Below are 15,393 nucleotides of genomic sequence, written 5' to 3'. Positions count from 1 at the left end.
AAAAAGTTCTTAGGTTCAAAAAAACATTCAGTGAACTGAAAAACTGTGGTCGGTAATATAGGTATTTAGCTGTGTCACATGCCCTTAAGGGATTTTATATATCTTTTTTACATTTTTTATTTTTTTTTTATGGAGAATTTTTTTCATTTCAGATTTCAATCCGTTGAAATCATTTTGATCCTGCTGTTTCAGAATGTAATTTTGAGAAATAATGTAAGCAGCAATACATGTTGCGAAATCACCTAGTTTTGATTGCGACAAATATTTCCTGCTGATTTCTTTGCAGAAATTTCCAGGGCAAACTTTTTCTTCGTTACTCCATGAAAAAACATGATTTGGTTCCAATTGTTTTTGAGATGCTGTGTAGTTATGGAAAACAGATCTACATGATACATTCGGTCTGGGAAATTACGATCCCGAATTCTCGTCATCTGATGAATCGTCTCCATCAGAGCCAGAGTAATCTGGATTAGGTATGATGATACGTTCATCATTTGCATCGGAATCCCATGCCGATTCGGAATTTGTTGCAATTTTTGAGGCTTTACGCTTCGGCATTTTTTTTTGCTGGGTGTACTCGAAAATTCCCAGGATGACAATGCGGTGAAGATAGTTGGGAAACGTAAACTTTGTTTGCGGCAGACAGACGATAGATATTCGTGAATCATTTTACTCTTACACGATGCTTAGAACTATGAAAATAATAAATTTGAACGGTTAAACATTTTGTAATCTGACATTGAGATTGAACAATTTTAAATTAAAATTCATTATAGTTCAATAATTGTAAAATAGAAAACGATCCAATTGAAATAATCTTATGTTGCCAAAATTCACAAATTTTTTATTTTAATTTAAACAATTAAAAATTCTATAAATTTAGTTTAAAATTTTAAATGTTCAACATTGTTTCATTCTAAGTTTAAATTGTACAATTTTCAATTGCTAAAAATTTTGATCTTTTTAAATTAAAATCCTTTATAGCTAAATATTTTTAAATAGAATTGATTAATTGTAGAATAGACGGAACAACTGAAAAATCCCGAAAAATAAAATTTGTGACACTGGAAAATTCTCGATTAATTCGATTCCCGAATAATAAAATTTTGAAATAATAAAATCACTGATTAATAAAATTTCCGAATAATAGAATTCCCGATTTGATAAATTCTCAAATAATAAAACTCCCGATTAATAAAATTCCCTGATAATAAAATTCCCAAAAAATAAAATTTCCTAATCATAAAATTCTGAAATAATAAAATTCCCTAAGCGATAAATTTCCAAATAATAAAAATTCCGATTAATAAAATTTCCGAATCGATAAATTCCCAAATAATAAAAATCCCGATGAATAAAATTCCCTAATAATAAAATTTTGAAATAATGAAATACCCAAATTATAAAATTTCCTATTCATAAAATCCTGAAATACTAAAATTCCCGAATTGATAAATTTCCAAATAATCAAATTATCGAATAATCAAATTCCCGAATTGATAAATTCATAAATAATATAATCCCTGATTAATAATATCCCTAATTAATAAAATCCCCAAATAATAAAACTCCCGATTAATAAAATTACCGAAAAATAAAACCTGAGTAATAAAATTCTGAAATAATAAAATTTCCCAATCATAAAATTCTGAAATAATAAAATTTCCCAATCATAAAATTCTGAAATACTAAAATTTCCGAATTCGAAAATTTCCCAATAATAGAATTTCCGATTTGATAAATTCCCAAATAATAAAATCCCTGATTAATAAAATTCCCAAATAATAAGATTACCGAATAATAACATTCCTTATTACTAAAATTATCGAATAATAAAATTCTAAAATAAAAAATTCCCAAATAAGAAAATTCCCGATTAATAATGTAAAAATAAAATCTCCGAATAATAAAATTCCCGAATCGATAAATTCCCAAAAAATAAAATTCCCGATTAAAAAAATTACCGGATATTAAATAATTAAAAGAAAAAATCCCAAATAATAAAATTTCCTAATCATAAAATTCTAAAATACTAAAATTCCCAAATCGATAAATTTCCAAATAATCAAATTACCGATTAATAAAATTCCCGAATTGGAAAATTTTCGAATAATAGAATTCCCGATTTGATCAATTCCCAAATAATAAAGTCCCTGATTAATAAAATTACCGAATAATAAAATTCCCTGGTAATAAAATTCTGAACCACTAAAATTCCCTAATCGATAAATTCCCAAATAATAAAACTCCCGATTAATAAAATTACAGAATAATAAATTCCCCGAATTGGAAAATTTTCGAATAATAAAATTCCTGATTAATAAAATTCCCGAGTCGATAAATTCCCAAATAATAAAATTCCCGATTAATAATGTAAAAATAAAATCTTGAAGAATAAAATTCCCGAATGGATACATTCCCAAAAAATATAATCCCTGATTAATAAAATCCCCCAAAAATAAAATTCCCGATTAAAAAAATTACCGAATAATAAAATCCTTGATTAATAAAATCCCTAATTAATAAAATTCGCGAATAATAAATCTCCCTAATAATGAAATTCTGAAATAAGAAAATTCCGAAATAATAAAACTGCCGATAAAAAAGTTACCAAATAATAAAATTGCTGGTCAGTAATATTCACAAATAATTAAATTCCTTATTAATAAAATTCGTGGATAACAAAATTTGCTTAATAATAAAATTCTGAAATAAGAAAATTCCCGAAAAATAAAACTCTGGATTAAGAAAATTACCGAATAATAAAATTCCCGAATTGGAAAAGTTCCGCATAATTAAATTCCCGCGTTGATAAATTCCCAATTAATAAAAATCCCGTAATTAGAAATTCCTGATCATTAAAATGCGCGAGTAATAAAATTCCCTAATAGTAAAATTCTAGAATATTAAAATTTTCTGATCATAAAATTCTGAAATATTAAAATCCCAAATCGATAAAATCCTAAATAATAAGATTCTCGACCAATAATTAAATTACGCGAATTGGAAAAATCCCCAATATTTGAGACGTCTTTTTTAACAAATAAATAATATTTATAAAAAATTAATTGTTTAAATTTGAGAATTTTCTCGTTGAGATATTGTGAAATTCGGAAATTTTATTATTTGGGAATATTCCAAATAAACTGTGTTATAAAAACAAAAATTATTTGTTTTTAATTTAAATAATTCAGATTTATAATTGAAGCGTTGAACATTTTGTCATTTTAAATTCAAATCACCGTTAATTCTACAATTTTAAGTAAAAATCATTTATAGGTAATTAATTGTAAGATGCAACAATTTAAAATTGGAATTATTCTAAATTTTACAATTTTAAATAAAAATTCTTAATATTTAAATCATTATGAAATGAAAGCAAATAAAATTGGAATAATGCTATTATGTTCAAAAATTGAAAATGATTTGATTTTCATTTAAATAATTCAAAACTATAAATTTGAAGTCAGAATTGAAACTTTCAACATTTAATTAAATTTTTTACATCTAAATATTTGTAAAATATAAAAAGTTAAAATTGGATTAATCACATTTTTTTAAATTTCAAATGATTTTTGAAAAATTTAAGTAAATTACGGAATTGTATAAATTTGAATTTAGAATTAAAATTGTACCATTTTAAAGTGAAGTTCTTTATAAATAAATAATTATAAAATAGAAAGATAAAACATTGGAATAATCTCATGTTTAAAAAAATCCAAATTATTTTATTTTAATTCTATAAATTTAGATTTAAAATTTAAACATTCAAAATTAAGTTTTTTTAAATTGAAATTGTTCAAAATTCCAAAATATTTGATTTTAATTTAAATAATTGAAAATTAGAATTCAGCTTCTTAAGTTTGATGATTAAAAATTGTATGCTTTTAATTTTGGGTGATTTTAGTTAATTTTTTAATTCTTCACTAGTTTTCATAACTACAATTGATATTCCTTTCGTTTCAGGATTTTTAAATTGTAACTACTATAAATTTTTTTTTTTTAATGCAATTTCAATCCAATTTTTTTGTTTATCGGATTTAAAAACATGTGATAACTTAAAATTGAATTTTTAATGCTCAATTTTTATTGTAATTTTCAAATTATTTTTAAACTTCTCGTTTAGATTTAAAGATTGGAAATTCAATGAGATTTTTTAATTTTGATTCTCATAAAAATATCATTTTAAAACTCATCAAGTTTTAACTGGAATATTAATAAGTAATTAATTATAAATCAAGAAATAGTTTCTTTATACATTGTTATTTCTAATTTATTAATTTTTAGGAATATAAATTTGATTATAGAAATTTAGGGCGAAAAATTTCCATGAACTGTAGCTTGATAATGAAAGTAAAAAATTTCCTTATTACTTAATCGAGACGAAATAAGCAAGAGAAATCTAAATCATTATCGTTGTTGACTTTTTATCACGTAAGCAATAATTAAGTGTTTTTAATTTCATCACGAATTTGCATCTCATTAATTTGAGTTACAACGTAGAGTTTTCCTTTCTTTTTCACAAGGTCGTATTATTAATTTTCAATTATCAAACCTTTTAACACTTTCATTTTCAAATGAGTATGTAAATTATTTTGAAAATGAGTCTTGAAACTTAAGAATCCTAAATAGGAAACCGAAACAAAGTAAACAAGTTCCTGATGCTTACGTAATATTTCATCTTTCTGGAAATGAATCTAATCTTTTTTTTTTTTTTTTTTTTTTGAACCTTGACTAGCAGTTTACTTTAAAATTAAATTTAAAAATGACGGAAATCGCATAAAATTAGGAGGATAGTATTCAGATGTATTGTACGAAATTGAGCGATTGCAACTGATTTATTAAATTTGAATATAAAATTATTCCATTTTTTAGGTTTTTCATTTCGTTATTTAACTATCAATCTTTTTAATTGGATATTTTATTAATTAAAAAATTCAAAATTTGAAATTAAAATTTTGATATTAGGATAATTTTAAATGGAGTAAAATTGAAAATAGGAAAATAAATTTTAAACTGAATGAAATTAAAAAAGTATGCTTTTAAGTTAAAAAATTATAAAATTTCATAACTTGAAATTGTAAAGTTTCTGTTTAAAAGCGTTAGGAATTGAAGAATTTCAAATTAAAAATGTGAAAATATAACAATTATAATTAAAATGTTTAAAATAGGATAATTTTAAATTCAATAAAATTAAAAAAAAGGTATTTTTCAATGCCAAATTGGGAAAATTCCATTATTTGAAATTGTGCAATTGGTAAATGAAAGCGTTTAAAATTAAATAATTTCAGATTACTTTTTTTTAATAGGGCAATTTGAACCTAAAATTTTGTAATTAGGATAATTTTTAATGAAATAAAATTGAAAATAGGATAATTTTAAACTGCATGGAATTAAAAAGTAAAAAATTTATAAAATTCCATAACTTAAAATTTTACATTTTCTGATTAAAAGCGTTAGGGTTTAAAGAATTTCAAACTTAAATGTTGAAAATATTAACGTGTTAAAAATAGGATAAGATTAAATTTAATAAAATTTAAAAAGTATATTTTTCATTGCCAAATTTTGAAAATTCTATAATTTCAAATTGTACAATTGGTCATTAAGAGCGTTTAAAATTAAATAATTTCAGATTGAATTTAAAAATAGGCAAATTTTAAATTAAAATTTTGAAAATAGGATAATTTTAAACTGAATGAACTTGAAAAAGTATACTTTTCAATAAAAAATCTAGAAAATTCCATAACCTGAAATTGCACAATTTCTAATTAAAAACGTTTAAAATTGAAGAATTTCAGATTAAATTAAACAAAAAATAGGACAATTTGAAACTACAATTTTGAAAATAGGATAATTTCAAACTGCATGAAATTAAAAAAGTATACTTTTAAGTCCAAAAATTATAAAATTCCATAACTTGGCATTGTACAATTTCTGTTTAAAAGCCTTAGGAATTGAAGAATTTCAAATTAAAATTTTGAAAATAGGATCATTTTAAATGTAATATTAAAAAAAGTATTTTTTAATGCCAAATTTTGAAAATTCCATAATTTGAAATTGTACAATTGGTAATTAAAAGCGTTAGGAATTTCAAATTTTTTTAAATAGAACAATTTTAAATTAAAATTTTGAAAATAGGATCATTTTAAATTTAATAAAATTGAAAAAATTATATTTTTCAATGCAAAATTTTGAAAATTCCTTAATTTGACATTGTTACTAAAAGCGTTTAAAATTAAATAATTTCAAATTAAATTTAAAAAATAGGCAAATTTTAAATTAAAATTTAAAAAATAGAACCAAAGGCTCTCAAAATTCAAGAATTTCAGATCAAATAAAAAAATTTTGAAAATAGTCCAATTTTGAAATAAAAATTTGAAAATTGGACAATTGGAAATTTCAAATTAAACGCGTGGAAAATCTACTTAAAAAATACACTATTTACTCAAAATTTTAGAAAATTTCATATCTAGAGATTGTGCAATTTTTAATTAAAAGCATTCTAAATTGAAGAATTTCATATTTTAATTTTGAAAATAGAAAATTTTCAAATTGAATAAAATTGAAATATTGAATAAACAAAAAGGGATTAATTCCAAATTGAAAACGTAAAAACTTGAATAAGTTCGAATTATACATTTTTAAAATTTAATGTTTTAAAATCACAATTCTTAAAATAGGATAATTTAAATTTTAATGGAATTGGAAAAGCATACTTTTCAATCAAAGATTTTGAAAATTCCCTAACTGGAAATTGTTCATGTACAATTTCTAATTAAATTAAAATTTTGCAAAATTGGATAATGTTCATTAAAAAATTTTTAAATAAGATAATTTTAAATTGAATAAGTTGGAATTCTAATTTTTCAAAATTTAATAAAATCAAATTACAATGTTTAAAATGGGATTATTTTGAATTAAATGAAATTAAAAAAGTATATTTTTCAATTAAGTTGTGTAGAAAGTTGCATTTCCTGGAATTGAAAATATTGAATTTTTCAATACGTTTGAACTGAAAATGTTCGAAATTGAATAATTTTAAGGTCAAATTTTCAAAATAGGACAACCTCTAATTAAACAATTTTAAATTGAATAAGTTGAAATTATTCTCCTGAAAATGCGACAAATTCCAATTTAAACAAATGTGAATGGTACAATTTCATATCAAAAGCTTTTAAAATTGAAGAATTTAATTTTGAAAGTAGCATAATTTCAAATTTAATGGAATTGAACATTTATAATTGTCAAGCAAAATTAAATAATTCTGAATCAAACCTCTTTAGAATTGAATAATTTTTAATTACATTTGTGAATTTAGGATAATTTTAAATTGATTGGAATTTAAAAACAGATACTTTTAAATCAAGGGCCTACAAAATAAATAATTTGAAATGAAACCATTTTTAATTAAGTGTTTTTAAATTGCATAATTTCAGATTTATATTTTGAAAAAAGGAACTTTTCAATTTGAAAGGAACTGAAATAAAATGATTATGTAATCTTCCTTTTGATTGCGACACAAAATTACAAAAATAGGAATTGATAAATCACAAATATGATCACGCGAGGTGCTAAAATCACATCTCGATTAATGTCCCTTTCATCATATTTTTTTTAAAGTAGCAATCAATTGCCACTCGAGACATTTTTTAAAAGTCTAATCTCCATTCGCTTGACCTTCCGATTAAGAAAACTTTTAGTCTGCTTTTTTACATTCAAAACTATAGAAGTTATTTGAAATAACAAATTAATAATATAAATATTTAAAAACAAGTTTTTTATTCAAAATTGATCATGTTTTATCTAACAAAATTAATATTTTTAAATACTGATGTGTTTATACATTCTTTTAAATAAAGAAACTGAAAAATAAAATAAATATAAACATTTTTAAAAAGACTCGAATAAAAAAAATTGTAAAATTTCTCGTGGTGTTCTTTATTCAACATTCAGAAATAGGATAACTAATAAATAGAGATAATAAGATAAATAATTTGAAAATGTTAGAATGTTTAAATTCGATAAAATTTTACTTTTTTATTTATTTATGGTTACATTAATATATTTTTTTATTTTTATTTATCTTTATTAATTTTGCCGAATTATTCCGAATTGCCATTTAACAATTATTTCATTTTTTTGCCAAAATTGCGAATGCATAGCAATGTTTGCTAGAATTAAAAACAATCGAACTGAAATTCAAATTAAAAACTCTGATTTGTTGATTTTTAATTAAAATAAAATTTATGTTATAAATGAAGATTCGCAAGAATAAAAATTACGACTTATAAGGATTCGTAAAAGTAAAAATTACGGCATATGGTTGGTCGGTAAAATTAAAATTATGGTAGAAAGTTATTCGGCAAAATAAAATTTTATGAATTGAAAATGATGATAAATATTAATTCTGTAAAATAAAAATTCTGTCAAATCTTGTGTAGGTGGAATAAAAATTGTGATAAATAGTGATTAAGTAAAATGACAATCATAATAAATACATATTAATTCTGTAAAACAAAAATGATGTAAAACATTGATTCAGTAAAATAAAAATTAAGATAAATAATAATTTGATTGAATGCAAATTATGTAAAATAATGACGCAGTAAAATAAATATTATGATAAACAGTAATTTCGCAAAATAAAAAGTATGTTATATAGTGATTCAGCAAAATAAAAAGTGTGATAAGTGTTAATTTGATTAAAAAAATATTATGTGAAATATTTACTCGGAAAAGAAAAAATTATAATAAATAATGAATCGTTAAAATAAAAATTGTATAAATAATTGATTTTCCGAAGTTGAAATTGAAGATAAATAATACTTCGGTAAAATTAAAATTATGAAAATTAGTAATTCGGTGAAATGGCAATTGTGTAAAATTGTGATTCAGTAAAATAAAAATTATGAGAAATAATAATCTGTTTCAATAAAAATTATGTAAAATAGTGACTTGGTAAAATAAAAATTATAATAAATAATAATTTGGTTAAATAAAAATTATGTAAAATAGTCCCTCGGTAAAATAATAATGATGATAAATAGTAATTCCGTAAAAAAATTATGATAAATAGTAATTCGGTGAAATAAAAATTATGTAAAAAAGTGTTCGATGGAATAAATTTTTTAATAAATTGTGATTAAATAATATAAAAATTACGGTGAATAATAATTTGGTTAAATGAGAATCGTGTAAAATAGAGATTCAGTAAAATAAAAATTATATGAAATAGTGATTCAGTAAATAAAAAATATATTAAATAGTAATTCGATTTTTAAAAAACTGTATACAATTTTCACTTAAAAAAGAAAAGATCGTGATAAATAGTAAATTGGTAAAATAAAAATGGTGTAAAAGTGTGACTTGGTAAGTTAAAGTTTAAGCTAAATAGTTTCGGTTAAATAAAAATTACGTAAAATAGTGATTCTGTAAACTAAAAAATAATGTAAAATAGTAATTCAGTAAAATTATGGTAAATAATAATTTGTTGAAATAAAAATGATATAAAATGGAAATTCGGTAAAATTAATATTATAATAAACAGTAATTTTGCAAAATAAAAATTATGTAAAATAGTGATTCAATGAAAAAAAATTATGATAAATAATAATTTGGTTTAAAAAATTGTGTAAAATAGTGAATCGGTAAAATAAAAATGATGCAAAATGGCTATTCGGTAAGATAAAAATTATGATAAATAATAATTTGGTTAAATAAAAATCATTTGAAATAGTCACTCGGAAAATAAAAAATTGTGATCAATAATAAATCGGTAAAATAAAAATGGTTTAAAAGAGTGACTTGCTAAGTTACAATTGAAGATAAATTGTAATTCGGTAAAATGAAAATGGTGTAAAAATGTGATGCAGGAAAACAAAAATTATGATTAATCATAATTTGGTTAATTAAAAATTATGATGAATATTATGTTTCAATAAAAATTATGTAAAATAGTAATGCAATACAGTGAAAATTATGATAAATAATAATTTAATTAAATAAAAATTATGTAAAATAGAGACTCGGTAAAATAAGAATGATGATAAAAAGTGATTCCGTAAAACAAAAATTATTCAGTAAAATAAAAATTATGTAAAGCAGTTATTCAGTAAATTGAAAATTATGATCAATAATAATTTGGTTACATAAAAATGATTTAAAATGTCAATTCGGTAAATTAAACATTATGATAAACAGTAATTTGGACAAATATAAATTGTGTAAAATAGTGATTCAGTAAAATAAGAATGATGATAAATAATAATTTTGTTAAAAAATGTATGTAAAATAGTGACTCGGTAAAATAAAAATTGTGATAAATAATAATTTGGTAAAATAAAAATGATGTAAAATAGTGATTTAGTCAAATAAAAATTATGATAAAGTATAATTTAGTTTAAAAAAAATAATGTTAAATAGTCACTTTGAAAATAAAAAATTGTGATAAATAATAAATCGGTAAAATAAAAATGGTGTAAAAGAGTGACTTGGTAAGTTCAAATTTAAAATAAATATATAAAATAAAAAATAAATAAAATAAAAAATTTGGTGGAATAAAATTTTTAATAAATAGCCATTCAATAAAATAAAAATTATGTAAAATACTTTTTAAATAAAATAATAACGATAAATATTAATTTGGTTCAAAAAAAGTTACATGAAATTTTCACCTATAAAATAAAAAATTGTGATACATAGTAAATCGGTAAAATAAAAATTGTGTAAAATAGTTACTTGTAAGTTAAAATGTAAGATAAATAGCAATTCGGTAAAATTTAAATTATTATTAATTTGGTTGAATAAAAATTATCTAAAATAGTAATTGGGTAAAATAAAAAGAAATATGTAAAATGGCAATTCCTTAAGATACAAATTATGATAAAAATTAATTCGGCAAAGTAAGAAATGATGTAAAATAGTAACTCGCTAAAATAAAAATAACGTAAAATAGTGATTTAGTCACACAATTTTCTCTAAAATACATAATTTCGAAAAAAATGAGTTTTCCGAATATTCATGCGCCTTTTATTTTGCCTACAAACTTCCTTCATTTTTTTTCAGAAAGAAAAATGGACTACATGGAAGTAACTCTGCCAAATTACTCGTATGTTTTTAATTTCGAGGAGAAATTTATTCATCAAGATACGAGAATATGGATGACGAAGAACTGGACCAATGGATTCTACTTTTGTGGAATTTACATGATTCTTATTTTCGGGGGTCAACATTTAATGGCCAGCAGGCCAAAATACGATTTAAGAGGAATTTTGAGTTTGTGGAATACCCTTTTGGCCTCGTTTTCGATAATAGGATTTACGAGAACAGCTCCCGAATTAATCCACACACTCCGAAATTATGGACTTTATCACAGCGTTTGCATTCCTAGGTAAATTTTTTAACCTATTTTTTTGAAAAAAATGAGAAAAATCTAAAAAGTCCAATTTTATTTTTTATCGTTTCGAGTTTGCGATTAAAAATTTTTTTATAATTGTTACGTAAAATTAAATAAACATGTTTTTATTTTGTAAAATTAGCTTTGTATTAGTTTATTTAAATATTTTCGTGAATATTTGTTTTTTTACAGAAAAATAATTTTTTTTTAATTAAAACTTTAGTTGAGGATTCACAATTTTAGTTGAAAATGCATCTTTTAATTTTTAAATTCAACTAGTCCAGTTAAAGACTTATCATTTCGGTTGAATTTTGATAATTTAATTGAAAATTTGTATTTATTTGTTTGAAAATTAATTTTAATGATTTTAATTTTAATTAATTTGGTTAAAAAATTTTTTTTAATTAATTTTTTAAACTGAAAATATAAATAATTGAGTTAAAGATTCATGTTTTTTGTCGAAAATTTTATCTTCATCGTTAAAACTTCATTTTTTGTTGTTTACAATTCAACTATTCCAGTTAAAAATTCATCATTTTGATTAAAAATCGAACTGATTTGTAGAAAATTGTTTTTTGTGGTAAATTAATTTTTTTAATGAAAAAGTAACTATTGCATTTTTTTGTGTGAAAAATTGATCTTATTTAGTTAAAAATTCTTTGTTTTTTTTTAAATACGTCGTTTTGGTCAAAAATTAACGTTCTTGAATAAAAACTTATTTTTTTAAAAATAAAAACACAACTTTTCAGGCTGAAAATCTATTAATTCAGTTGAAAATTCATTATTTTGCTTGAAGGTAAATTTTGGGTTAAATATTTATCATTTTTAGATGAAAAAATTCACGTTTTTGTATACAACTCATATTTTCTTAATAAAAATCATGTTCTTGGTTGAAAACTCCTTTTTTTTTTTAATTGAACTATTCCAGTTGAAAATTCAACATTTTAGTTAAAAATTATTTTTTTGTTTGAAAATTCAATTTTCACTTTTTGGTTGAAAGTTGATCCTTTTTAGGTGAAAATTCATGTTTATTTTTGTAAATGAATTTTCTTAATAAAAAGATAACTATTGCATTTTTTTGTTGAAATTTTTTTTTCTAGTTAAAAATTCGTTTTTTTTTTTTTTGATAGAAAAATAATTTTTTTGTTAAATTTAAGTTGAAGATTCATAATTTTAGTTGAAAATGATTTTTTTCAGTTTAAAATTCCACTAGTCCAGTTGAAGATTAATAATTTCGGTGAAATCTTGATAACTTAGTTTAAAATTTGTATCTTTTCTTTGAACATTAATTTTAATAATTTAAATTTCAATTAATTTTGTTGAATTTTTTTTATTTCATGTTATTAAAATTAAAATTTAAGTTTAAGGTGCATAATTTTAGTTGAAAACTCGTCATTTCGGTGAAATCTTGATAATTTTATTTATTTATTTTTATTTTTGAAAATTAATTTCGATTAATTTTTTTGAAATTAATTATTTATTTTTTTAAATTAATTATTTTTTTAAACTAGAAATATAAATAATCGAGTTGAATATTACATTATTTATATTAATTTCGTAAATTAATTTTTTTTTTAATGAAAAATTAGCTATTGCATTTTTTGGTTGAAAATTGATCGTTTTTAGTTGATTCATTTTTTTTTGTTAAAATTTTAACTATTCCAGTTTAAGATTTTAATTTAAGTTGAAAATGTATGATTTTTGTTGAAAATACATTTTTTAATTGAAAATTTAACTATTCAATTTTTGGTTAAAAATTCATGTTTTTTTAAACTACTATAGTTAAAGATACATACTTTTGATTTTAATTTAAACTATTTTGTTCAGATTTTTAAAAATTAATTTGTCATCTGAAAATTTTCTTATTTTGTTAATTTTTTTTTTGAAATTTTTTGTTTTGTTTTAAAAATGTACTTTTTCTGATTAAAAAACATTTTTGTTTTGTTGAAATTTTTTTTTTCTTGAAAAATTCAACTTTTGTAGTTGAAGCTCATTTTATTTAAAAATGTAACATTTTTAGACAAAAATTCTTACCTGACAATTTTTATTTTTGTTGAAAATTTCAATTACTATTAAATATTTTAATTAAAAAATTAATAATTTAACTATTTTCTTGAAAATTCTTATTTTTTAGTTAAAAATTAATTTTTTTAACTGAAAATTAATTAATTCAGTTGAATATTCTATAATTTACGTTAAACATTTAATTCCCAGATTAAAAAATAAAGTGTTTCAGCTAGAAATTTAACTTAGCCATTTTTTTTAATTCGACTTATTTATAGAAAATTAATATTCTTAGTTGAAAAATCATAATTTTAATTGAAAATTAATTTCTCTGGTTAAAAATTCGATTTTTTCAGTGTTGAAAATCAATTTTTTTTAACTGTAAATCCACTTTCATTTAAAAATTTATCATTTTAGTTGATTTTTTTTCTTTTTAAGTAGAAAATTCATGAATTTTGTTTAAAAAAATATTTTTGTAGAAAATTAATCTTGTTTGGAAATTAAACTTTTTTAGTCGAATATTCATGTATTTTGTGGAAAATGATTTTTTTTTGTAGAAAATCGATCTTCTTGCCTGAAAATTAATATTTTTGTTTAAAATTTCAATTACTATTTAATATTTTAATTGAAAAATTAATCATTTTAATTAATAATTTTACTATTTTGTTAAAAAATCTTATTTTTTGGTTAAAGATTAATTTTTTTAAACTGAAAATTTAATAATTCAGTTGAATATTCTATAATTTTTGTTAAACATTTAATTCCCAGATTAAAAAATAAAGTGTTGCAACTAGAAATTTAACTTAGCCATTTTTTTATTCGACTTTTTTATAGAAAATTAATATTTTCAGTTGAAAAATCATAATTTTAATTGAAAATTAATTTCTCTGGTTAAAAATTCGATTTTTTCAGTGTTGAAAATCCATTTTTCTTTAACTGAAAATCCACTTTCATTTAAAGATTTATCATTTTAGTTGATTTTTTTTCTTTCTTGAGTATAAAATTCATATATTTTGTTGAAATCTTTCCGTTTTTATAGAAAGTAATTCTTCTCGGTTGAAAATTTATCTTCTTGGTTGAAAGTTCATCTTTTTTGGTTGAAAGTTAAACTTATTGTTTGTTGAAAATTCTTATTTTTCGTTAAAAATTAATTTTTTCAAACTGAAAATTAACTAATTCAGTTAAATATTCTATAATTTTAGTTAAAACTTCTATTCCTAGGTTGAAAAATAAAGGTTTTTAACTACAAATTTAACTTTTTACTTTTTTGTTGAGAATTGTTTTTTTTTTTTTTTTTATAGAAAATTCATGTATTTAATTACAATTTGATCTTTTCTGGTGAAAAAAAAAATGAATGGCTCCGTGCTATAAAAAATTATACCTGGAAAAATTCAGAAATTTTGTATGGAATTTTTTTTTCTACAAAATTCAGTATCTCTTGAAAAAGTCATCTTCATATTTTCCTTCGTTTAACAATTATTTACACACATTGAATGCATAAAAAAGTATGTGAGATGTACTTAATGAAATTGGAAAGCTTTTAACAAAACGAAGATTTTGAGAGAAATCAGCGATTGCATGTTCTCGTTGTTTAAAATCCTGTTATGGAAATTAGATATGACTGTTTTATATTATCCTATGCCGTCGTCAGAGTTTCGAAAATATACGCACTAACATTCGACAGTTCAACATACTAAATCAGGAATTTTACAATTATTTTTTCACATTTTTAACGATTTTTTTTTCTTATTTTTTTGTTGATATTATTCATTATTTATATATTACCCGTCAGTTTGTTTTTATGGTTTCGCAAACTTGCATTTTCAAATTCCGGTCCAGGAAAGAGACGACTGAAAAAGCCCGAAAAAATTCCCGACTCTGTAAAATTTCGGAATAATAAAATTCCCGAATCGGAAAATTCCTAAATAATAATATTCCAGAATTATAAAATTTCCGAATAATACAATTTCTGATTAATAAAATTCTTAAATTGG

General features: G+C 21.0%; 1 protein-coding gene across 1 annotated transcript in view; it reads left to right on the top strand.

Moving 5' to 3' along the window:
- LOC117175399 (elongation of very long chain fatty acids protein 6) overlaps positions 1–15,393 on the top strand; it is a 22,814-nt gene that overhangs the window by 2,000 nt on the left and 5,421 nt on the right. The window contains exon 2 of the mRNA XM_033365111.1: positions 11,065–11,389. Coding sequence (XP_033221002.1) covers positions 11,073–11,389 — 317 coding nt within the window. The 5' untranslated portion in view covers positions 11,065–11,072. The remainder of the gene's footprint in view (positions 1–11,064; positions 11,390–15,393) is intronic.

Source organism: Belonocnema kinseyi, chromosome 1 (genome assembly GCF_010883055.1).
Source record: "Belonocnema kinseyi isolate 2016_QV_RU_SX_M_011 chromosome 1, B_treatae_v1, whole genome shotgun sequence".
NCBI lineage: Eukaryota > Metazoa > Arthropoda > Insecta > Hymenoptera > Cynipidae > Belonocnema > Belonocnema kinseyi.
This window is presented reverse-complemented; position numbering and strand designations above follow the sequence as displayed.